Raw genomic sequence first — 27,342 nt, 5'->3', positions numbered from 1 at the left:
AATGTATTGTTTTAAAATAAATCCTCAATTTTAAAAATCAATGACTTAAATGCATGATTAACAAATCTTGCATGGTCCTCTATGTTATAATCAATATTGCATCGTGTGCATTGAGGGAATGATTGGAGTTACCCCAAATTCTCTTCCTAAGTGCTTGATGGTAATTATGATTAAGTATGTGATACAAGGCTTAACGATGAGGTAGCATGAATCTGATTGGAGTTACCCCAGGGTTCTTGTGAACTCATCGGAAAGCAAGTAACATGGGTATGTCTTGACTGAAATCGATGGTTGTTTGGAGCTACCCCAGGCCATTCGAAAGTAAGGGACCGAATATGATTGGATGTCATAGGTGTATGAATCTTATAAGATAAGTTCCTCTGGAACATAATGTAATTGTTTGGAGTTACCCCAGATTACATTATGAGAAGGAGGATTCCGATCCCCACGAGAAGATAATCAGAGTCTTGGTAGAAAACATACTATTGAGGGTTATGTTTCTTAGTGGGAGAATTAATGATTGAATTGACTATTTTTCTGCCTAATATAAATTTGTATGGTTTTCTCTATGTTTGATAGGATACCATGATGGGCCCTAGTCCTCTACGAGGGATTATGGAATCGCAAAAGTTGACGGGTCCAAATTTCGCTGACTGGCTTCGTAATCTCAGAATCATTCTGAAGAACGAACGCCGTCTCTATGTCCTTGATGAAGATGAACCCGAAATGCCGCCAGCCGGTGCCCCTGATGAAGAACTTATGAAGTTCGAAAGATACAAGCTAGATGTTGACATAGTTCAATGTTACATGCTTGGAACCATGTCAAATGAGTTGCAAAGGCAACATGAGGACATGCACCCTCGGACAATGTTGGCTCACTTACGTGAATTATATGCCAAGAATAGCCGAACAGAACGCTATGAACTTGCAAAGAATTTGTTCCGAGCAAGGATGCCCGAGGGTCTTCGGTAGAAGCTCATGTTCTTAAAATGATCGGACTCATTGAAAGAATGGCTTCTTTGGGTTTCACATTCACTCCGGGACTTGATATCGATCTCATCTTGCAATCACTCCCTAAGACTTTCTCCTCTTTTGTTATGCAGTATAACATGGGCAAGTATGAAAATACTCGCTCGGAACTCCTCAATATGCTAAAGGAGGCTGAGGGAAACATCCTATCGGATAAATCCCAGGTTCTTCTTGTTGGTGAGACTAGCAAGAAGAAAAGAAAGCCCAATTCGAACTTTGTAAAGTACAAAGGGAAGAAAGCAAAGAAGGAGAACCTCAAAAAGAGGAAGAATGCTAATGTCTCAAAGGACAAGGGAGAATGTTTCCATTGTGGCATCAAAGGCCATTGGAAACGAAATTGCAAGAAGTATCTTGAAGAGATAGTCCAAGAAGAAGCATGCCAATGCTTGGGAGGTAAAATCAATATGATTGATTGTTACTTGTCTTCTTGTGATTGTTCATTGTGGGTAATAGATACCGGATGCACAACTCACATATGTAATGACATGCAGGTGATGACAAGTAAACGCAAGTTAGCGCACGGGGAGATGGTGATGAGGCTTGGCAATGGGGCAAAAGTTGCTGCTATGCATGTGGGAAGAGCCAAGCTATCATTATCTCCTTATTTCGTTTTTCATAGATGACTGTTATTATGCTCCCGATATCGTATCGAACATCATTTCAGTTTCATGTCTAGACCTTGCTGGTTTCTGTTTAACCTTTGGAAACAAATGTTGTTTGATTTACTTTCAAAGTAAATTGGTTGCTACAGCTCCTTTAGTGAAAGGGTTGTATCTTCTAGACACGTCGAAAAAACGAAATAAATCTAAATGTGACTTCTAAGAGAAGTGAACATGAGGTGAACCCCACTTATCTATGGCATTGTAGATTGGGTCACATTAGCACAAAAAGAGTTCAAAAGTTGCATCAAGACAAAAGGTTGGGTGAGTTTGATTATGAATCATTTGACACCTGCGAACCTTGTCTTATGGGCAAGTTGCCAAAGCAACCTTTCAAAGGAAAGGGAACTCGTGCTAATGACATATTGGAACTAGTACATACTGATGTATGTGGTCCAATGTCCACACAAGCAAGGGTGGATATTCCTACTTCATCACATTCACGGATGATGTGTCAAGATACGGATATGTCTACTTGATGAGACATAAATCCGAATCCCTTGAAAAGTTTAAGGAATATAAGCTTGAAGTAGAGAAGCAAACCGGGAAAAGTATAAAGACTCTTCGATCCGATCGGGGAGGAGAATACTTAAGTACCGAGTTCACCAACTTCCTAAAGGATAATGGGATCCTTGCGCAACTTACGCCTCCCTATACCCCACAATTGAATGGAGTTTCGGAGCGTCGGAATCGAACTTTGTTAGACATGGTTCGATCCATGATGAGCGCTGCCGAGGCACCACGTTTTCTATGGGGATATGCGCTGGAAACAGCAGCATATTATATCAACATATTGCCTAGCAAATCCGTATCTTCTTCACCTTATGAGATTTGGTGGGAGAAGAAACCAAGTTATAATCATATTAAAATTTGGGGATGCTTGGCTCATGTTAAGAAACATGATCCGAATAAGCTAGAGTCTCGCACCGAAAGGTGCATGTTTGTTGGTTATCCTAAGAATTCTTATGGATATTATTTCTATCGTTCTCAAGAGCAAAATGTTTTTGTCTCGAGAAGGGCAATTTTCTTAGAACAAGATTTCATCTTGAATAAGAAAGTTGGAAGTAAATTTGAGCTTGAAGAAGCTCAAGACCAACAAACGGAATTGAGATCTTCAGAAGATTCTCAATTGACAGAATATGTTGATCCCGATACGCAAGAACCACGAAGGTCTACAAGGGTGACTAGAATCCCTGATCGATACATTGGACGTATTGATGTAGAGGATGAGGAGTCAATCACCACTATGAGTGGAGATCCCTTGAGCTTTAAAGAAGCTATAAATTGTTCTGATTCCATGAAATGGAAAGAAGCTATGGATTCTGAAATCCAATCCATGTACACCAACCAAGTTTGGAACTTGGTCGACATTCCAAAAGGTAAGACACCCATTGGATGTAAATGGATCTTCAAGAAGAAGATTGGTGTAGATGGATCCGTTGAGACTTATAAGGCCCGGCTAGTTGCGAAAGGGTATCGTCAAAGGCAAGGAATTGACTATGACGAAACCTTCTCTCCCGTGGCAATGATTAAGTCGATACGGATACTTCTTGCAATAGCTGCATACTATGATTATGAGGTATGGCAAATGGATGTCAAAACAGCTTTCCTTAATGGAGACCTAGAAGAGGAAGTGTATATGACACAACCTGAAGGTTACACATCCAAGTCCCATCCAAACAAAGTATGTCATTTGCGTAAGTCCATTTATGGACTCAAACAAGCTTCAAGAAGCTGGAACAAGAAGTTTGATCATGCGATCAAGACCTTCGACTTCATTCAGAATGGAGATGAACCTTGTGTGTACAAGAAGACTAGTGGGAGCTCCATTACTTTCTTGGTATTATATGTAGATGATATTCTTATCATTGGGAATGATAAAGTGATGTTGAATTCAGTAAAATCATGGTTGTCTAAGAACTTCTCCATGAAAGATCTGGGAGAAGCAACTTATGTATTGGGAATACGGATCTATAGAGATAGATCAAGGAAGTTGCTTGGATTAACACAATCCATGTACATAGACACGATAGTCAAAAGGTTTGGCTTGTCGAATTCCAAAGGCGGTATCTACCAATACGCCATGGAGTTAAATTATCCAAAAGGGATTGTCCAAACAATCCTGAAGAGATAAAAGCATCTGAATCGATTCCTTATGCTTCGGCTATAGGATCGATTATGTATGCCATGTTATGTACACGACCAGATGTAGCATATGCTCTAAGTGTTACGAGCAGGTTTCAATCTAATCCAGGTTTCAAACATTGGATTACAGTCAAGAATATTCTTAAGTATTTGAGAAATACAAAGAATGATTTTCTTGTTTATGGAGGAGGTGAACTCAAAGTTCAAGGATTCACTGACTCTAGCTTCCAGTCTGATCCAGATGACTCTAAGTCAACATCTGGATTCATTTTCATGTTGAATGGAGGAGTTGTTTGTTGGAAGAGTTCCAAACAACCAACAGTCGCTGATTCAACTACGGAAGCGGAGTATATAGCGGCTGTTGAGGCGGCTAAGGAAGCGGTATGGTGAAAGAAATTTGTTTCTGACCTAGGTGTGGTTCCTTCAATAGAAGAACCCATTCCTTTATTGTGTGACAACAATGGGGCGATTGCACAATCAAAGGATCCAAGGTCTGGACCAAGATCAAGACATGTCTTGAGACGCTTCCATCTCATTCGTGAGATCATAGAGAGAAAGGACATAGTCATACAAAAGGTTGACACATCTGACAATGTGGCAGATCCACTTACCAAGCCAATGACGAAGAACGTGCTAGACGAGCATAGAAGATCTATGGGTCTCAAATGCAAACCTGATTGGCTTTAGTCCAAGTGGGAGATTGTAAGAATTGGTGGCCTAAAGAACCAATCAAAGTACATTCTTGAGTTTATAGTTAATTCTATCGAGACTCTTGTTTTCATTATTTCTATATTGTACATATATGATTAATGAAGTCCCAGGTAATGTCCATATGTTTGAGTGAATTATGAAGAGTTCATAATTTAGGGATCACTAGACTCAAAGGACATTAACCTAAACAACCCCATTCGAAGGAAGTCTAGTAAGGGACACTAGATATTCCGGAAAGAGTGGTGACATCTTTCATGATCACTTGGATGATGATAATGGCCGTTCCCAATAGCCATTTGTGTGATGACACTAATGATGGATGTCAGGTGCTTCTTGGTAAGAAGAAGTTCACTGTATTGATCCGTATGAATCACCTGGATGGTTAAACATCTAAGTCAACCAGGAAGATTCATGTTGTCATAGTATCAATGGTCCTTTGACCTAAGGTATCAAAGATATCTTGTGCTATAAAGTTGTGCTTTGATCATGTTGACAAAGGCTTCTATTTAGAGGCCCGGTATAAATATGATTGGGCACTTCTAGAGTATCATGGAGGTAATTGAATAGCCGATTAGGAATCATTCAACCGATGAATAGAAGTCATGGTCTCACTAATAGATTGCAGTGAATCTCTGGCCAGAGTAATAAAGGAGATTCCAATGATGTGATTCATTGGAGATCTCTTATGCAATCATATTAAAATTGATTCATATGATTGGGATTTGACTGAACCACCATATCCCAGATATGAATCATGAGATCATTAATGAATGAAGGACTATATTGATATGGTATTGATAACAGAAAGGTTTTCATGAAGCAAAATGCATGGATGAAATTCATTTGTCTTCTAGGCCAATGCAAGTGAAGCTTGTCCTTATGGCATGGCAGGAGACTCAACTAACCAATTAGGTTAAATTGGTCAAGGTCAATTAAATTATAAGTGAGTTATGAATTTAATTGACTGGTAAAGTTGATTGGATGATTATCAACTATTAGAGTCATTAAACTAGAATGATAAGTGAACCTATAGGGTCACACACATAAGATCTTATGAGGTGAAGTTATAATTAATTGATGGCATAATGGAAATTAATGCCAAAGGACATGTGGAGAGCCCTATTTAAGGAAATGTGGGCCCTGGGCACAAGCAACCAACTCCAGGTGGAATTTGGTTCTCTCTCTCATCTTTTCTCATCCCCTTCCTCTCCTACTCACTTGGAATTGGAAGAATTCCAAAGAGCATGCAAAGGAGAACAAGGAGGGGTCAAAGAGAAGGATCTGTGAGAGCACCAGTGAACTCACCTCCAAGGGAAGATCGTGTGGATACCGGTAGAGGCCAAACACAAGGGAGGCTCAAAAGTCCATCATCTTCTTCAAGAGGAAAGCTTCTTGGATCAACTTCAACCATTTCATCATTACCAATGGCAATGGTATGTTATTTATTTGCTTTATGATAGAAATGTGTTTCATACAATCATACTATGAATATATGATTGTAATCCAGTTGAGTTTGAGGTTCAAGAAAAAGTTTCAAACCCCTAGAACTCATAAGAGAATCATAGAACGCTTCCGCTTAAGTCAAGTTTTTGACCAAGTTAGATATCAGAATTCTTTCAGAACTTATACTTCTCACTGATTTCCTCGTTACATCTTCACTTGAATTACATCCACCTTAGTCGTCTCCACTACATTACATGATTGCCTTCGCCCTCCCTATGGTATAACATGAGCAGTTCGATCCCGGCGTGCGTCGTGTTACATCAACACGGACCAGCAGTGATACTAATGACAATGATGGTAGCTTCAAAGACGTCCCCTGAGGGTCGTTTGGGTATGCTCCATCACATCCGCTGGTGGCGACAACATCAACACACCATCTTCGGATGCGCCTCCATCGTCATCCGAGACATCCCGCATCATGATGCGTCATCAATGCCAACTGCAGGACCGCCCGGATGGCGACCACGTCAACGCACCGGCATCGGACACACCTCCACCGTCATCCAAGATATCCCGCATCATTACTCGCCATCAACACCAATTGCAGGACCGCCCGGATAACAACCACGTCAACGCACCAACATCGGACGCGCCTCCACTTACACATGAGATGTCCCGCGCGTCATGACACGTCGTCAACGCCAACTATAGGACCACCCTTTGATGTGATAGGCTAACACATCGCCTTCGTCGACCTGACGGTTATCTTCATTCTTATTTTCTCTTTTCTCCAAGGCTATACATAGGCCAATGTTACAAAAAGCACTTGGTGAATTTTATTTCAAGAATTAAAGTTTTCTTCTTGAAAGATTTGCCCAAACCCTCCTTCCTTCCAAGCCGTTGCCGCCGCTGTTGTCTCTGCCGTTGCTCCCCGCCCTCGTAGATCGGTCATCGCCCACACATGCCGCCCGCTGCGCAGGCCGCCCACCCTCACAGGCCGTCGCCCGCGCAGGTCGGCCGCTGCGCAGGCCGCCCACCTACGCAAGCCACATGCCCGCGTAGGTCACCTGCTCACGCAGGTTGCCCACGCAGGCCGCCCACACAGGCCGCCTGCCCACGCAAGCCGTCGCCTGCGTAGGCCACCTGCCTGCGCATGTCACCCGCGCAGGCCGCCCGCCCGTGCAGGCCGCCGCTCTCGCAGGCCACCTGCCCGCGCAAGTTGCCCGCACAGGCTGCCCGTCTCCCAGGCCCGCGTAGGCCGCCTACCCGCACAGGCCGCCCTCTTGCCTACCGACCATGCGCACACTGCCTTTACTGCCACCGCACCCATCATCACGACCGTCCACTCTCGGGTTCACGTCGTTCCCCCGCATCCTCGTGCTCGCCCGACTGCTCGTCTTCGTGCTCATCATTGACGCTTTGAGAACTCCCCCCAGCCTCATCATGCACTACCTAGTGCAGAGGTACTTCTATACTCTGTGGTGTCCGGTTTTCGTCATCAAGTATTCTTCGAGCGTTCGTCTACTGCTATCAGATTTATTTTGGATTTTGAATCTTCTAGAGAGTAGACTGAGTAGGTCTTTGAATCTTCATCGATCGACCGTTTGAATTTATTGATTTCGTGCTTGGCATCACCGCGGTGGTTGAAGACAGTACTCCCGCCCTCGATGAGGAAAAGGGGCTGCACCATCAATATTTTGTGCCGGATTTAATCCTCGAATTCGAACGCATGATTTGTGGTTTATTTATCCTATTCCTACTCTAGGTTGTTCTAATATCCAGTTACCCCTCGTCATCCTGCATCCATTCCCCACTCATCCTACATCAAACGCATTCAACTTAAGATTGCCAATTGGTGACGGATGCCAATAGACAACCTGTATAGCCAAGTGGTGATGGGGCTCAGAGTCACCAGAATGCCCCAAGTGCAAAGAAGATCACATATAAGGCCTGAACTTTGTGCAAGGGGCAGTAGGAGAGGATGTGTACGTTGTATCCATTGCTTGATATCCAACGCTCTCATGAGGGTCCCTACAAAATGAGAAGAATTTTGCCTGTTCCATATCTCCCATAGTAAGTAAGATATGGTGATGTGTGGGTTGGGGTTCCGCTTAGAGCATATGGGTGAGATAAACAGCTTGCCAAACCACACTAATGGTGAAAGGGAAGTGCATTTGCTGAGTAGTGGGCGCCAATGATGTGTAAATTGGTGCCAATAGTCCAGAGTGATCTCACTCAGAAGAAAAGGTGTTCCATAGTCTCAACCTGGGAAGAAGTGGGGCAACAATGGCCACGTGAGCTCAGTGAGTGATTGATATGGGTCAATCGATCATCAGTCGGGAGGCCACGATGCATGAGTCTCCACAAGAAGAAGGAGACGAGAGTTAGAATGACTTGATGACAGATGCAACGACCCCAGTTTTGTCTAGTTGATCATTATCCCAAGAGGACTGACACGAGAATGACCCGTCGAGTGTTAGTATCAAAATGGGGCGATCGCTAAATGTTCATTTAGAGCATGTGGCAGCTTACAGAGTGGGAGGCCTTGCTCTTCCCATAAGTGGCATGTGTTGCCCGTGAGCAGTTGTGCCACAATCAACCGTGATCTATGTGATACGAAGTGGGCATGGCGGGCTAGGGCCACATCGATGAGCCATGTATCATACCACCCGGTGATCGGGCCTTTGCCTACATGCCAACATGTGACAGTAGATATCGCTAGCCAATGTCTCTGCCAAGTCCGCCACATTTTGTGACCCCAAATATCCAACTCTACGAGCCCACTCGCATACTTGGACAAGATGAAACCCCCCAACAGGGAGATGATGTTTTATTTAAAACTGATGAATTACATTTAATGCACATATATTAAATTTTAATTTTTGAATGCCTTTAGGCCTTGATAATATGAACTTTAATAACCTTAAGCAGGGTTGAAGATCTGGCACATGATTTTTGGAAAGAGGGTTCTTAAACTCATTTGGCCTAATCATAAATGGGTCACTTGGTTATGTATCATTATTTATGTCAGATCCTGTACAGTTCGTAGATGGATGTTCTTGCAGAAAAATTGTGACATATGTCATCCCACTCCAACATATACTTTGTCCCAGGCATCATATCAGCCTGAAACACTTTTTGAAATATCTTTATAATTATTAGACGCTCTTTAAAATCAGCATAAAGCTTTCTTTAGAGTTGTATAACTCTGAAAATTGTATCATAATAACAAAATATTTTGATTGATTTGAGGCCTATCACAGACATTGAATCAATTTGTCATATATTTTCTCATAATTTCGTATTACCATACATCTCATTTAGTCATTTGTATGAAAGGGACATTATTTTATAGTCCCATTTCTTATTTTGATTTATTCTTATGTAGCCCATATAAAGGCATGTGTAATATATTTCTTCATTTTGAATGATTTCTTCTCTTGGATTCTCCTTGTGAGGGTTACCTTATGCTGGTAGATGATAGCATTCCCATTACGGAATTAATGACTTTTCTGGTTATGTATATTTAGGTCATGTACTATTGAAAAGATGAAAATTTTAAGCCAAACTTTGCAATTTCAGACCACACTTAGAAATTTTAGGAGATGTTACGATGGAAAGCTAGGCTCAGGAATCTCAGTTCTAAAACACCTGTAATAGGAGTTGGGAATAGAAATGGAAATGTTCATGATACAATATGGAGATTAGATGGTAGATAATTAAAAAAAACACAAGTATGAATAAATACATGAGTGTTATTCTTAGGTTTTTGCCCATATTTTTGGGCGAGTTCATATATTATGATATCAAACTTGTTCATGTCATTGGGAAAACATGATCGATAATATATATGTCTTATGCCCAAGTTTATGTGTAAACAAAGCCGCTTGAAATTAAAATGTCCCTTGATATGAAATAACGTTGACCTATAAGAACTATGTTTTCTGCTTATAAAGTTGACCTGCAATAATTTATTTACTTAATATGTGTTCTTTTGTTATCTTCTATCATTAAAAGATAGCTCTTTATGTACATATATTTTATATAAATAATAAATTTAATTTAATTTTAAGTTTTTACTTAAATTAACCACTTATTTGTAAATTTCAATTTTAACATTTTATTTTTACGATAAATAAATTTTTATTTTCATTCCATTTGGACTTGTTATGTCATTTCTTCACACTCTAATTTATTTTGATAAATTTCATAAATTTTATATTTCCGATAGGATTTTTTCATAACTTTTATAGAAAATAAGTATGACATGAAATAAATCATCAAATAAAGGTGGAAATAAAATAAAATCAAAATTTTTTTTTTATCATCATAGATACAAATGAAAATAAAATTTGATTAAAGACTGTTTAAAATGAAAGTTACAAATCATGACACAAAAATCGAAAATTAAATACTGTGAAAAATAATGATGTATAAATTTAAAAATTGATAAATACAGATTCATATATTGAAATTACACAGTAAAGTCAAATAATAAGTGAATATGACAACAAGTTTTCTTTTGAACGTGTGTTGGATGATCTTTGGAGGGATTATCTATGTTGTTCATGTATGATTGAGATGTTTATATCCTTTTTATATAGATTTTTACATTTTAAAGCTGCAAGTAGGGTTTGAGGGTCCCGGTCCGGTCTGGGTTTTTAGTAAACACCTAAACCTTACCTAAACTCCGGTCCGGTTATGTTCTGTCCTTGTTCGGTCCTGTTCTAGTCTGGACCGTTCCTGGTCTGGTCAGGTTGACTAGACAATGTCAAAGTAAAAGTAGAAAATTAATGTTCATAGTAAAGTTAATATCATCTGGATCAAGTGAGTGCCCACAGATTGTGAAATATATGGCGTGTACACTGCTCAATTTAAACCTCTACGTTAGGTTGGATTTGATATTTTTATAATTTTATAAAAAATATTCAATAAATATCAAATAATATACTTCCGATTCCAGTCAGATTTGACCCTTAGACCTAAACCTGTTTGGCAGACCAGTCCGCCCTCAAATGGAGGACCTATGGTCCTGGTTCGATCCGGGCAAACCCGTCCTCATTCCTAAATGTTAAACCCTAGTGTGAAATATATGGCATGTACACTGCTCAATAGAAACCGCTACGTCAGGTTGGATTTGATATTTTTAGAATTTTATAAAAATATTCAATAATTATCTAATAATATACTTCCGATTCCGGTCAGGTTTGACCCTTAGACCTAAAGCTTTTTGGCAGACCGGTCCGCCCTCAAATGGAGGACCTATGGTCCTGGTTCGGTCCGGTCAAACCGGTCCTCATTCCTAAATGTTAAACCCTAGCTGCAAGCCTCTGAAATCAATATAACTTTATATATCATTATTTAAGAAGGCATTCGTTGAAACTAAAATTGTGTAGGTTTAGCTACATCCAAATGGACGTAAAAAATAGCTACATTTCTCTGGTGTTATACTCATTTTTTATAGATTTTGTGCAACTTTAAATAGCCTCTCTGCTGTATGGATGCTCAGTTCCCATCACCGACTCAAAATAACAAGGCTTTACGGTTTTATCGTATCTCCAGATATGATCATTACACTCATCTTATATTATACTGGTTTGCTTTTGTTATTGGTTAATACTGCAATGTTTCAATGTTTGGGATTGAATTTCAAATTTCTGATTTAGTACATAAATGTACTGTGTGTGCAATTGTGCAATAATGGTGAATTTCCAATGTTCAATTGTCGAATAAAAAATTAATGTGTTCACTTTTACCCAATTAAAATATAGAAAAGGGGTTATAACTATGTACTGTGCCCTGATTAGCCCATAGTCATTAGGGACCTAGAAAGAACCTCCTAAGTTTTTTCTTATAAGCCAATATATCAGCAATCCATAGTTGATACCTCACATTCATCTATTTTATCCAATCCACTGTACCATTCTATTCCTAAAATGAAATTCAAAACACCTTTAATAACTAAGAGCACATGTCAACATATGTTATACTCTTCGCAGTAAAAATTGCACTGACAAGCTGTAAACGTCAGACCAAAGAAACTCAAAAGATAAAGGGTATCCATAATGAAAAATGAAAAAATATGAGGTAAAGTGGGGTAATGAATGGGAAAATGAAAAAACTAAAGTGGATAACTAACTTTAGATGGATGAATAGACAGTGTAAAAATATAAATGTGTACATGACTATAATGTCCTTAAGTAGTAATAATAAAAAGTCATCTACTACATATGGATAAATGGTAGAAACAGGAAATTTCATTCTTACCGATCTGGGCATAAAACTATGTTTATAAAATTTTGCGTACGTAGCAATGATTGGTGTATTATGGGTTAAAATTAGCTTTTTGGAAGGGATATTGAACATTAGACATGAAAACAATGAATGAGCCAAAGCATGATGGAAGCCTTCCACAAGTACATATTTTTGTTTAATACCATGAGCACAAAACCAGATCACATCACATCAGATTTCTGCACCATGATAAATATTCCACATAAAATCTTCCAAGGAATGGCCTGCAGTGACGTGATGGCAGTCATAGGTAGGGATAGAATAAGAGGGTAGGACTCGTCTGCTTGCTACAGACGAGCAGCATGCAAGCGGAGGTGGAGAGACGTACTCACTATAGATGATCCACAAGCAGGACACGCACCAGCCATATATCTGTATATATAAGTAGTGTAGTTATAATTATAAACTTATAAGAACTCATTGTAGTTATAGATAATATAGCTCACCGACTTCACTTCTTCAAGTAAGATTTTTTTTTTTTGAAACCTGCAGCTTCATGCAGGCAACATGTGGGTGGCTGGCTTAAGTGAAGAGCCACAAGTACAATGACATAAATGAAGAGCATATCTATTCAAAATTCACTGTTGTCCACATCAAGGGGAGGGGCATTTTATAGCCTTTCCAACGCTACTTTTGGGATAAAATTATAAAAAATGGAAACAGTTTCCCCAGCCGTTGCCCATCAGAAACAGTTCACGAAAGACTCCGCACGCACCCGACTCTCTTTCGATGGTCCAGATAACCCAGACGAAGTCCTCGACCGAGCATGGAAGAGTGAGAGCGCCGGAGGAGTAGTTGTACTCTTTCTCGGCGGCCATGAGCAGACTCTTGAATTTGGGATGCCGCAGGTACTGAATTGGAACCATGAATTTCTTTTGCATCTCTCCGTCTTCCTCTTCCAACCCAACCCACACCGGTACATATCCCTTCTTTGTCCTCCTCTGAGATTTCTCCGCCATCTTCCTTCCACGTTGCAGAGAAAGAAGAATAATAAGAAGAACAAGGTGACGAATAAGAAGAAGAAAAAGAAGAGACGAGTAGGAATAAACAATGATAATAAGATGATGATAAAATAAAGAGAGCTCTTGTAACCATGAATTTCTTCTGTATCTCTCCGTCCTCCTCCAACCCAACCCACACCGGTGCATATTCCTTCTTTGTCCTCCTCTGAGATTTCTCCGCCATCTTCCTTCCACGTTGCAAAGAAGAATAACAATAAGAAGAACAAGGTGACGAATCAGAAGAAGAGAAAGAAGAGACGAGTAGGAATAACAATAATAATGAGATGATGATAAGGAGAGCTCTTGTCCTTGATATTTGTTTGTTGCTTCATTTGACTCTGTATTTACGGAAATTCCGAGTCTTTTGCGGTTGGTTTTTGGAAACATCTCTCTACTCGCTCCACCTTCAGCTCTCTCTCTCTCTCTCTCGTTCCTCAGTTGTTCTCAGTCCCACTTTCTATTTTTCTGTTGCTTTCTATTTCCATTTTTGTTAGACTTTGGAACCCGTTTAATTTAAGTGCCTGTCTCACTTTCTCTCGTTTGAGTCGTTTACCTTATTATCGTTTCCTCTGTACTGGCTCCCTCTCTCGCGCTCCTTCTCATTCTCTTTTATATTTGATTCTTATTTCTAAATTTTGCTTTTTTCTCCGTTTATTTTCGTCCTGCCTCTAGATATTTGTCTAACTCCCCCTACGATTTCTCTATCTTTTCACCCCAAGCTGCCCCTCAATACCAACTTCCCGCTCTCTCCTCCTCTCTCTAACTCTCATTCGGTCGATTAATCTCTCTACCTATATCATATTCCCTTCTATCTCGTTCCTCCCTCACATATATATTCTGTGTGTAATTTTGAGGGACAGAACGAGGGAGGGAGGGCAATGAAGCTCGAGTAAGATATAGATAGAAATAATGTCTTAGACGAGTAGATAGCGTGAGGTATCTATAGCTTGAGAGAGAGATAGAGAGAGAGAGAGGGATAGATAGATAGATAGATACACAGAGAGAGAGAGAGAGTTGATATCAGTTAACCATTTAAATTCGGAGGAAACAAATTCAATGAAACAGTCGCGAACGATTCATTGCACCGTGATCGGAACATCCTTTCTACAAGTTAATAAAGGCACTTTGTTGAATCATATAAAAAGTTTGACTCTTATATGATGTGAATCCACTACACCAGATTTGAGTTTCGTTGGTGTTTATTCGAAGAAGTGTGATGATGGATGGATCCCGTGTTATTTTGATGATCCATGTGGATGACGTGGTCATTGCTTCTAAGCAATTATATGGTATTGCATGGTTGAAGGTAATATTGGAAAGGACTTTGACATGAAGAATATTGGAGTATGAAGAAGATCATTGGTATGGAGATGCACAATGACTAAGAGAGGTGGCTTGCGGTTGATTCAAAGTAGCTGTCTTAAGAAGAATGTTGATCTATATGGCACGGTTAATGCTTTAGTGGCGGGTCTTCACATCCGACAACTCTTGATGATAATCATCACATGCAACCGTGTTTGACACCAAACAAATTGAATATGATTCGACATTGGTAAGAATGTTTCTTTATAATCAACTTCTTTTGTGAAAAACCTTTTGCAATAAGCCTTTTCATACTGTGCATGATCTACATTCAACACTGACACTTCTTGAAGCTCCACTTGCATCTAACGGCACACGTCCCTTAGAAAGTTCCTCAAAGTCCCATGTATGATTCTTGTCCAAGAATGCTCCTTGCCTAGACATTGCCTTCGGGCACTTCTTCTTAGGGCAATATATTTCCTCTTTGAAGGATGTTAACTTTCCATGTGTTATGAACAAAACAAATGTTATGCAGACATCTATATCAGAAAGGGCCTCATTACTTACCTGCTTTATTTAGTTAAAATTCCTTTCAACAATCTCCACATCGGGTGAATTGCAACCTGCAAAAAATAAGTTGAATGAGTTCTACACTTCAACATCCACCTAAGTTGTCTCATCAACATGTGTCTTAAAAATTCTGAGCGTGTGGCTTTTCAAGAGAGGCCTTCAACAAATGGCCTTCATCAAATGCCATGTCTCTACAGACCATAATATTATTTGCTTTAAGATTCCATTAGTATAAGCCTTAACATAGCCTCCATTGCCCAAAATAATGCATATCTTTGACTTTAGCTTGAGCTTTGATCTCCCATGACCAAATATTAATACATCAACTAGACATCTAAGAATATGAAAACAAAAAATCAATTGGCTTGTGAGTCTATATATCTCTGGACACTTCCCCATCAAAAGTATATTAGTTAGTGATTTTTTCTAATGATCCTTTGCATTCTATAATCTAACTCAAATCCTTTTGCAATTATGCATTCAATCATGCTCACTATATGATGATTTATAAAAAAATGGTCTTTTAATTTATCATTTGCAATTTTGAGATTAATCAATAAAAATATACCCCTGAGCAACCGCCGGATGTGCCTCCGGGGAAGCAACCATTGATTAACATCAAAATATACCCCCGGTGGTTCAAAATTCTGATTCTAATGAATTAGAACCTCATTTAAGTAGATTTAGATAGTGACGAGTACATATCACCTACTCAGGGCATGATGATTAATGATTTAATATTCTTAAAATAATAATTAATGTAATGAGATGAGTTGTACATATTTTTGGGTTCTATGCCTTGGTTCATCCATGGAAAACATGATTCCCATGATAGAGAAGTGTGAAATCGATTATTAATCGATATATAAAACAATATATTAAATGTACCTTGTGGAGAATTTGTTCCACCCTTGACCTGATCTCGTTCAGATTGTTCTGAAGCTGTTCACGTGTCCTACCTCTAGAAGTATCCACACAATCACTTGGCGCTTGGATATCCACATCTTCTTCTTCAACTCTCCTTGACAATCTTGAAGATCTTCTCACCATGAAGAAAATCTCCTTGGTTGAGTGGAGAAGAGAGTATATTAGAGAAAAGGGGGCTCTCAATTATGGCTGGTCTGGGTGCTTGGAATGAGTGCCCCATCCCTATTTATATTTTACTAAGTTTTTTTCTCAAAAACCTCACAAGTAAAATATATTCACCAATGCCCCAATGATCTTATGCGTGTGACCCTCTAGGTACATGTATCATTCTAGTTAATAACTTGAGTGGCCCAATAACAAACATTGATAAATCTTATTGAAGTTTAAGATTTAAGGGCATTTTTAGCACAATGTTTTAATTTGTATTTTGATAAATGTTCAATGTGATACATGCCTCAATAAGGGTTGTGACCAAAACACAATAGGTTCTTACTCAAGTAATTGACTGATTGTATGTGAAGATAAATAGGAGCCTTAGATATATTAAAAGGTTACTTAGTTTGACGTTATGATGAACGAGTCAAATCATGTATTTTGGACTTGTATTTTTTATGACATGAAGGTAAACATAGTTTTAACACTGGTTAAGTATTATGCGAGTTTTTCTTCATTTGATTTGTAGAATAACTTATTCAAAAGTCTATTTACTACCTCCGAGTATTTAAATTTGAATTTACTAATAATTTAAAAATGAATTGCATGAATATATTATTATCCAATGGTGATATATTTATTTAAATGATGCAGTAAACATACCTAAAAATTGAAAATTATTTTAAAACTCAATTCATTGACATAATGGCGAGTTTATGCTCTTATCTCTTACAAGGTATTTTTAACTGATAGCAAAACTATAAATCTAAAAAATTAAAGTTAAAATGATTATTATTTTATATTTCTTAATCATAATCAATGCATCTGACTGCTGGACTTTTGACAGATTACCATTATGACCCTTTGGATTTCTAAGTCCATATATAAAATTTTGAGCCCTAATTTTAAACTCCCTTCTCCTTGCCCTTTGAAAATAGCAGTCCGCAAGCTAGAGAGATCTCTCAATTCTTGGAGCAATTTTCACACAGTTTTTTAGCATTAGTTGAAGATATCATTTGTTTCTAACATCAATCCAAGTCCACATAACTTGGAATCATGGTTTTTGGTGCAGGGTATTTCAAGATTTGAAGAAAAGTAGGCTGAGATCCGAACTTCACACATCCTGAACCTTATGATAAGCTTACAATCATTAGCATAATTTTTATACTGATTTTGAGCTTCTGTTACACATATGAATTGTTTCTCAAATCCATAAAAAAATAAAGAACTTGGAATCACATCATTTAGTTGAGTTTGGAAAGATTAATAGGGGTTTAAAGTTGGACACAAAGGAATCGGGCAGTAAACTAAGGACGTGGAAAGATTGATCTCTAGAGATTTATCGGATTTGATTTTGAATTTTGTGTGAGATAATAGTTGTGCAAAGTTGTATTAGAAAACCGATCCACATAAAATCATCACATTTGGTGAAGAATTGAAAAAGATATTTGAGTTTTAAGCATCAAGGACAAATGTGAATCAAGAATTTTATCCAAAGAAAAACGTGGAGGAGAAAAGGACCGAAGAAAGAACGACCACAAATAAGGAGGTATTAATGAAGGGAAGTCATAGTTATATTTGTGAATCTTTATCTCTGAACCAATAAAATTTTGACATACAAGTATTATCGTTGAAATACATAAAATTGATCCTTGTCTTGAATACTTTTTATAAGTAGCTATTATACTAATTGTTGTTGAGGAGAGAAGACATTATTCAGAAATATACTGTGATTGCTAGATCTTTGTGATCACTCAAGTTAAGGCTTTGGGGGCCATAAGAAGAAGACTTTGGGGGCCAAGTTAAAGTAGATCAAGCAACATCATTATGTGGAAGCCTTTGAAGGTTCAGGATGACAAAGCTTCATCGAACTTTTCTTTTTCTTGGTATCCTTGTTAGCCCTATTTTCAAGTGATTTGCTTGGGGGGTATTCACATAAACTCATTTAGGGCACATCGTCACCTCAAGACAGATACCCCAAAAATCATAAAGGATTGGCCTAAGCTGTCTAAAAAATAATAATTGTGTCTCCCATTTCTTCTACCTCTTTTCTTAAGTAGAAAAATCCTCAGCTCATTAAAAATAAAAATAAATATAAATAGAGAACCTAATTCACCCCCCCCCCTAGGTTACTCCTTATCCACCTAAACTAACACTTATTAATTAACGATATCAACATATTGATAATCATTCAATGATCCATTTAACCCAATCATTAGGTTATGTTTCCATCTCATGGGGTGCAAAACTATACAAGGGGCAAGGGATTTGCTGCATCGTCTTCCTCGAGTCAATCTCCTCTTCTAATGAGGGTGGATGATCCCGTCTCAACCAGTCAATCATCTACGTGAACTTCTTACTAAATCCAAGCTATGACTTGTTTGAATCCCATGATTAGTGGATCATAAGTTGTAGTCAAAATGTAGTCCTCCATCCACGAGATGTCCTTGGTGTCTCAGGTCAATGGATCACTTATACAACCGTGACATGAATCAATCTGATTGACATTTAAGTATAATACCATTCATGGCTTCATAGGAATCAATTCAGTGAACTCTTTTTCCAAAGAGCACCCACTGTCTGTCCTTACTGTTGCAACACTAATAGCCACAGGATCAGCTATACTTATTGTATAAGTAGGATAAGTTAGTGTCATTTTATCTGGATAATTCGATGTCTATCTCAACTATCCATTGAATATGAATATTTCAATCTCAACTATCCATTCAATATGAATATTTCAAATACATGTTTAAAGATTAGTGATCTCTGTATTATGATCTCATCATAATTCTCTATGTCATTGCATGTATTCATGGACTTCATTATAAACATCACACAAGAATAATAATAAACGTAAAATTTTATTCAATGAACTTAAATAAACATGGTGGCATGATTGGCTTGACATGCACATAATATCCATCACATATAAAAATAAAGAGACAAGTAATGGGAAAATGTGATTCGAGATAGTGATGACTCGTACTATAATTAATATGATAAGTGTAAATAGTAGATAATGACAATTATTACTTAGAAAATCAAATTAGAGCAATGATGTAATGACAATAATCAAGAGAAACGCACAAGAGTGATGTAAATAGAGAAACGAAGGAGTAAGATAACGATAATATGATGACAAGAAAATGATACAATGTGATTAGTGAGTATATGGATGTGAAGCGATGGTGGGATAAGACATTAAAATTTATTTATGCAAATGATGTTGTTGGGAAGGGGAGAATGAGAAGGTATCGAATGATTGATCTCATTTTCTTGCTATCGTGGAATTCATCATCTAGAAGGATTGCCCTTATGTTTTACCACGATCATGAGGATACTACCTTTAGTGATCTTTTAGATATAGAGTAGTATTTAAGTCTCTAATAGAAAATATCTATCATTCATTACATGTGCAAGAATCTCTAATGACTTGGAGAATGCTAAGCAATCAAAGCCTAATCAATCATTTAATTAGTAATGATCCACAAAGGGATCAATGGAGAGCATTACAAATATTCCTACTATCTTGGCCAAGGATCTGATGCATCTTCTTACTGAAATCAATCTCCTCATATATCAAGGGTAGGAAATCTTGTCTTGACCACTCAATAACCTTCCTATATCTTGTCTTGACGACTTTATATTTATTCCTATATCTGAGCTAAGAGATGTTTGAGTTACATGGTTAGGGATGATGGAAATATATGTGGCCAACAAGCCAACTACACATTCCATATCTTGCTCCATGTTCATTAATACTATATATTCATTATAGTTCATCTGTGATGATTACAATGAAGTCCATGAATACATGATCTAACTTAGTGAATTATGATGAAATTGTAATATGGAGATCACTAGTCTTTAAGCATGTGTACTTTGCCTACGGACTTTCAATAGTAACCATCTGACAGATCTGTGGTGGGACCCACCAATTAGAAAGAAAAAGAAAAAAAAACAGCACAAAAACAACACTTAGATCTTTCCAAATGCCAACCTAGTTCTCCATTAAGGCATCCCCCCCTTTATATAGGTGGATGACTTAATGGGCCATTAGAGGAAAGGTCCAAGTGAGAGGCCTTCCCCTAATGGTCCAATTAAGAAAATTACATCAAAATAAAAAAAAAGCCTAAACAGGTGGCCCCTTTGAGAGTCATTACACAAAAATAAATACTTGAAATAAGATGCGTAATTTACCCGATCGATTGTCTGGCCGTGTACTTGAAGGTAGGGTTCTTCGCGTCGGCTCAGGCGTCACGTTGATGTTGATGGCGGGCTTGACTAGGAGCTTTGATGGATATATATGTGGCCGGCAAGCCAATCACACATTCCGCATCTCATTCCATATTCATTAAGAGAACATATTCATTATAGTGCACGTGTGATGCGTATAATGAAGTCCACGAATACATGATCGGACTTAGTGAATTATGATGAGATCGTAATACGAAGATCACTAGTCTTTAAGCATGTGTTCTAAACATTCCTATTCAAAGGATACGCGAGAAGGACATCAAAGTATCCGGATAGAATAGCACTATATAGCCTCACTCATATGATGAGTATGGTCGGTCCCGTAGCCATTAGTGTGGCAACACTAAGGATAGATAGCGGGTGCTCTTTAGTGGAAGGAGTTCACTGAATTGATCCGTATGAATCCCTGAATGTTATTATACCGAACTGTCAATCAGGTTGATTCACGTCACGATCGTGTAAGTGGTCCTTAGACCTGAGACACCAAAGACGTCTTGTGGACGGACGGTTGTACTTTGGCTATGGCCAACGAGTCTCTAATCATGCGATTCTAAACGGTCTTAGTTCGGGTGCATCAGGAAGTACACGAAGGCGATTGAGTGGTCAAGATGGGATCGTCCACCCTCGGTATAAGATGTGGAAGCTCAAGGAAGACGATGCAATGAAGTCCTTGGCCAAGGCAGTGAAATATCGGAGAAGAGTTCTCTGATGATTTCCGAATGCATCAGTACTAACTCGGATGATCGATTAGGGTTTGACAGTTGACCATACCCTAAGTCGTCCAAGGAGCGTCAAGTGGATGAGGGATTATACATACACGGTAACCGATGACGAACAGGTTCCATGAGTGAATCGATACACACTCCTTTGTATCTTCTACGACATGAGGTGTAGCTTGGCACCCCACGTGTCGGAGTCTCAACCTATCGATTGGGTTAAATCGATCCGACGTTAATTAATCTATATGATGATATAGTTAATTAATTTGGAAGGCCAATAAAGGTTATTGGGCCACTGGAATCGTTAACTAGACTGATACAGGAGCCTAGAGGGTCACACGCAAATGGTCTTTTGGACGTTGGAAGATATACTTAAGTTTTGGGGGTTTTTATGAGAAATACCCACTTAGTATAAATAGGGGAAGGCCCTGAACGAAATTCACCTAGGCCAGAATTGTTCAGGGGCCTTTCCCCTTCTTCTCCACTCTCCCCACACCCCCTCTCCATCCCTGATGTGATCAGGATGACGTAAGGACGTCGACGGAGAAAGAACGGGGCTCGTCAACGAGAAGGAGGAGATCCGACGCGCCGAGGACCGCATGGATATGTCTAGAGGCTGCACACTTGAGCAGCTCGACTCGTCTCGCTTCGAGATCGAAGATATCACGGATGCAATCTGTGAAAAGGTACTTTGTTTAATGTTTTCGTTGATGCCGTTCGATTCGCAAAAGACTTCCGTTGCGCATCGTTTTGATTGGTTCATCCAAGTCAAGGCCTCTAGAACCCAAGAAGCTTCTCGATGGTCCTCCATCAGTTTCTTTAAAGATCACCCACCATTGGTCCATTGTGTCTACACACTAATGGTTACATGATCAGCCATACTTATCGATTAAGTATGAGCATATAGTGTTATTCTATCTAGCTAAGTTGATGTTTGTCTCAAGTATCTAATGAAAAATAATATTAAAAATACATGCATAAAAACTAGTAATCATTGTATTATGTTCTCATCATAATTCACTAAGTCATTGCAAGTATTCATGGACTTCGGTATAAACATTAAAAGAAAATAATAATAAATAAATATTTATTTTAATAAATTTAAATAAATTATGGAACTAAGATTAGCTTTAGGCCCATACAATATCAATCAAGAAACCACACAAAAAAGAAAGAGTGGTAGAGGATACGCAATAAACAATTACACATGATTTATGCCCATTGGGGGCACCTTTTTGTGTGGCTGGTTTGTGGTTGACATGTGGCTGATGCAATCAGCCATAAGGCACCATTGTTAGGGAAAAAGAAGCACACGGTAGGGTGGATACTGGTGGGATAATAGGAGGAATGTGTCGATGATCATCAAAGAGCAGGGAAGAGCTGAGTGATAAGATAAACAACAAAAAAAAATGGCTGATGCGTAATTCTTTTAGACTACAAATGGATGAAATTGGTTTTTGTCTCCTTAATAAATAATTACCCAATTGATGACAATCCAAGGCTTACTAGAGTGAAAAATTCCAAACTTCCCTCGAATTTCCAAACCACTTACTCTACTACATGATAATCGTATGGTTTTGTTGTGATGAACATGAATTAATGATAATTTAGACCTTTGAAATAGTAATCATAATTTCCCAATTTTCAAATATAGAAAGTACATAATGAGAAACTGATCAATCCATAGGGAGGCTATTATCCACTAAATATGAATTTATATTTTGGTAAGATATGTTAAAGGAAATAAATAAATACCTATATCAATTTTCAAGGATTTTTAGAATATAGTAGGAATTTAATATATTTTCACTTTCACGTAGAGAAATAAGAACTGAAATTATGCCTAAAGATTACGCTGAATTCAAAGATAACTTGCAAAATGTAACAGAACACTATGAAATTTGAACGGGTCCATTCAAAATATGGAAAGAAGAAAAATATGAAGTGACAATTCTAGGGGTATCTGAATGATTTACGTTTTAAAATTTTAGGGAGAGGTGTTAGTTTTAGAATTGAATTTAGACCTATGAATTATATAATTGCTTAACTGTATGGAGTGATAGAGGGCTAAAAGAAAATCCAACACTCAAAATTTAGACTCGAGCAGGTAGTTGGATCGCCAGCTATCATGATTCAAAATTGTCTTAAATTCATCTGTTGGATGATTTTTGTTAACGTCAAACATCACCATCAGGATCAAGATCAATTATCTGATTGGCAGTTGATGTTTTTCTTGTTTTCGCCATGTGTTGGGAGTGTGGAACCATGTATCCTAGCTGCACAAAAGATAAAAGCACCCTTTAAGCTGCTGGTTTCAGTGTCTCTAGGGCACTATTTGAACCCAATATAATGATGCGACGTAGACTGCGCGAAGAAAAGTAAAACAGTATGATTCAAACAGTGAAGGATTATAGCTTGGCTTTTCACAATGTGAAGATGCCTTGTTCAGACCAATAAAAACACAGCACATCACCTTTCAATTTCCATTTCCCTCAAAAGAAATGATGCATTCATTACAAAATAAGAGCAATACTTTTTCATTGTTCCATGTGGCTTCATGCTTTAATGCTGAAAAATGTCTTTATGACTTACCTGATCCAATCATTTAGGTAACCACAATATCACAAATCGTGATGCCATAATTATTAATTGTCCAATGATTGGTTGTACCAGCTTAGTGCAACTCAACATATCAAATTACTAAACCATATGCATCATGATGCTGACCATCATTGACAGGGATGAAGATGTTTAGAAACTCAACCCATAAAAAGTTTACATGTCACTGCAACCCAACATACCACAAGTTAAGCAAAAGATTGAAACCAGTGCATCATGACACGGATCACCCTTTACAGAGTATGGGGATTCATATCAACTCAGCCCAAAAAATAGTTACAACTTAGGGCTACCCAATAACTCACAAATCGGGCAAATGCTTGACACCCATGCATCATGAGGCTGACAAACCTTTAACTTGCTATGAAGAATTATATTTACTCTGCCCAAAAAAGATCAACAACTTAGTGCAACCCAAAATAGCGCAAGTTAAAAAAATGATGCCACAATAAAATGATAACAAAGGACTAAAACCATGCATTATAAGACTGACAACCATTTAGAGAGTATAAAGATTTATACCTACTCAGCCCAAAGAAGATTTATAACATAGTGCAACATATCACAAGTTCAAAAAATGACTAAAACCATGTATTATTAGACTGACAACCCTTTAGAGTGTATAAAGATATATACCAACTTAGCCCAAAGAAGATTTTACAACATAATGCAACCCAACATAGCAAAAGTTCAACAAGTGTCTAAAACCATGCAGTATAAGACTGACAATCCTTTGCAGCGTATAGAGATTTATACCAACTCAGCCCAAAGAAGTTTTTACAACTTAGTGCAACCCAACAAACCCCAAGTTGAGCAAATGACAAAAAAACCATGGATTATAAGACTGGCAACCCTTTGCAGAGTATAGAAATTTAAACCAACCTAGCCCAAAGAAGAATTAAAACTTAGTGCAACCCAACAAGATTTATACACCAAGTTGAGCAAATGATTAAAACCCATGCATTTTAAGACTGACAACCATTTACAGAGTATAGAGATTCATACCAACCCAGCCCAAAGATGATTTAAAACTTAGTGCAACCCAACAAGATTTATACCCCAAGTTGAGCAAATGATTAAAACCCATGCATTTTAAGACTGACAACCATTTACCGAGTATAGAGATTCATACCAACCCAGCCCAAAGATGATTTAAAACTTAGTGCAACCCAACAAGATTTATACCCCAAGTTGAGCAAATGATTAAAACCCATGCATTATAAGACTGACAATCCTTTGCAGAGTATAGAGATTTAAACCAACCCAGCCCAAAAATGATTTAAAACTTGGTGCCACCCAACAAGATTTATACCACAAGTTGAGCAAATGACTAAAACCCATGCTCTTAAAAGTTAAAAAAAAACCTTCATGGGCTAAAAATCTCAAGCCAAATCCCTATAAGTACATAGACAGACTACCCCATTTCAGAAATTTTCAGACTTGATCGAAATCTTCGCTCGGCAAGAACGATGCTTTGCTCTCCTGCCCGAAGCTTCGTGCCCTCCGGCGATGGATTTCTCCGTATTTCCAAGTATTCCAGCCCTTCAATCCGTTCTCGCCTCGTTTGCTTCTGTTCTTACCCTTCTTCGTCGCAATCTTCTTCCCCAAATTCCCATTCTTCCTCGCAATTTTCCACCACCACCACCACTCCCATCACGCCATCCGGTGCCACCGTCGTCACCAACACTACCGCAATTTCCGCACCCGCAGGGTCGACCAGCCCCATCATCAGGAAGCGAAAGCGGTACAGAAAGGCCTACCCAGGCGAGAACAAGGGCATTGCAGAGGAGATGAGGTTCGTCGCCATGCGCTTGCAGAACGACGAGGGAAGAGCGCAGGATGGAGCTGACAAGGAGGAATCTTGGAAACCGAGCTCTGATGGGTTCTTGAAGTACTTGGTCGACAGCAAGCTCGTTTTTGAAACCCTAGAACGCACAGTCGACCAGTCCGAGGACGTCGCCTGTGAGTGTGGCCTTGAATCACTGCAAATTCTTGGGGATTTTCTTGAATGGGGGATGTATTTTTGGTGCAGATGCTTATTTCAGGAACACGGGCTTGGAGAGGGCGAATGGCGTGGCGAATGATTTAGATTGGTTTCGTGATCAGGGGTTTGCAATCCCAAACCCTAGTTCCCCTGGGATGGCATACGCTTCTTACTTGAATGAATTGGCGGAAACCAGTCAGTCCTCCTTCTTGTGCCACTTCTACAACGTTTATTTCGCTCATGCAACTGGTGGTCTGGAGATCGGAAAGCAGGTGATACTCAATAATCTGCTGATTGATTTACTTAAAAATTTCTGCTCCTCATATTGTTCAAATGATCGTAAATTGTCTGATTTTGAAAACTTGCCAATCTTCTTGCTTGGCCCGACGATCTATCTGAATTTTTTTCTTCATTGTGGGGAGAACTAAATAGCATTTACTCGTGATAAATCGTTGTCATGGTTAAACTCAATTGACATGTTGAGATTAGGGTTTTGCTTCAACTTGTCATTGTCATAATCATCATCATCTATCCGTTGACGATGAATTGTCAAAATTTGCCATCAAAATTTTCTTGTATCAGAGATAGATAGAGAGAGAACTTAAAATTAAGTTCTTATAAAACAAATAATTTGATCAAATAGTAAAAAAGAAACTGATTTGTAAATCTTCTCTTCTGTCACCTTTCGGATTCAGGTCTCTGAAAAGCTCCATCTAAGCCGAGAATTTGAGCTGTACAAATGGGATGATGATGTCTTCTGGCTATTGCAAAGAACACGCGAGAAGCTTAACAAATTGGGAGATGTAAGAACATACCATGATTTCTACATCATCATTTGCTTGATTTACTTGGTTTATTTAGTATGATTATTGTGACTCTTGTTGACCTTCTACAGCACTGGTCCAGAGACGATAAGAACACTTGTCTGAGAGAAGTGGCCAAGTGCTTCCGATATCTAGGCCAAATTGTCCGGCTAATAATTCTGTAGCCAATTAGCTTCAGGTTCTATGGAACTTGATGCATCGCCTTGGGCTGGATTCAGCCAGCTAAGAAATTCAAGAAATAGGATTTTTCTGTAAGTCAGGAATCTAGCTATTTCCTAGTTATTTGAATCAAGCAATTTTCTTTAATCTAGCTGTTTAATCTACCATCTTTAATCTAGGCGTTTTCTTTCAATGGGGTGGTATTTCAGTCCTCATCAAGATATCTTATTCTGGCCTGCAGGTGAAGGAAGACTTGGTTGCCTCGCAGGTTCACCTTTTATAGTATTGACCTATTTTATTCGGTAATTACATGTCCATGTCAAGTTCCTTGGCCTCTTTTCTCTTTTGGTTCAAGTAAACTGACCATGTAGTCTGCTGGATAAACTGTTCTTTGTGATGAGAAAAAACTTGTGTCTATGGTCTTTCCTAAATGTAATTTTCAAAAAAAGTGAGTTATCGGGTTCATCCTAACTATTAGAAAGCCAATACCTGCATTTTTCTGTTTTAAATTGTTAAATTGTGGGGTTTCACAAATATATATCA

General features: G+C 38.5%; 2 protein-coding genes and 1 long non-coding RNA gene across 3 annotated transcripts; 2 read left to right on the top strand and 1 right to left on the bottom strand.

The window, feature by feature from the left end:
• The first annotated feature begins 988 nt into the window (after nucleotides 1-988).
• On the top strand, nucleotides 989-1,652 carry LOC144713502 (uncharacterized). The gene is made up of 2 exons (XM_078588096.1): nucleotides 989-1,422; nucleotides 1,483-1,652. The coding sequence occupies exons 1-2, from the start codon at nucleotides 1,011-1,013 to the stop codon at nucleotides 1,650-1,652; spliced, it is 582 nt and encodes a 193-aa protein (XP_078444222.1). The 5' UTR covers nucleotides 989-1,010.
• Nucleotides 1,653-23,959: 22,307 nt separating this feature from the next.
• LOC144713432 (uncharacterized) lies at nucleotides 23,960-25,305 on the bottom strand. The gene is made up of 2 exons (XR_013584053.1): nucleotides 25,251-25,305; nucleotides 23,960-24,214 (listed from the first exon to the last, which is right to left on the bottom strand). It is a non-coding gene; the product is annotated as an uncharacterized LOC144713432 (long non-coding RNA).
• On the top strand, nucleotides 25,302-27,262 carry LOC144713431 (putative inactive heme oxygenase 2, chloroplastic). The gene is made up of 5 exons (XM_078587981.1): nucleotides 25,302-25,794; nucleotides 25,865-26,088; nucleotides 26,512-26,619; nucleotides 26,712-26,891; nucleotides 27,041-27,262. Exons 1-4 carry the CDS (start codon nucleotides 25,302-25,304, stop codon nucleotides 26,802-26,804), a joined length of 918 nt encoding a protein of 305 aa, XP_078444107.1. The 3' UTR covers nucleotides 26,805-26,891; nucleotides 27,041-27,262.
• The last annotated feature ends 80 nt before the right edge of the window (nucleotides 27,263-27,342 follow it).

Source organism: Wolffia australiana, chromosome 16 (genome assembly GCF_029677425.1).
Source record: "Wolffia australiana isolate 7733 chromosome 16, ASM2967742v1".
In the NCBI taxonomy this organism is placed as follows: Eukaryota; Viridiplantae; Streptophyta; class Magnoliopsida; order Alismatales; family Araceae; genus Wolffia; species Wolffia australiana.
This window is presented reverse-complemented; position numbering and strand designations above follow the sequence as displayed.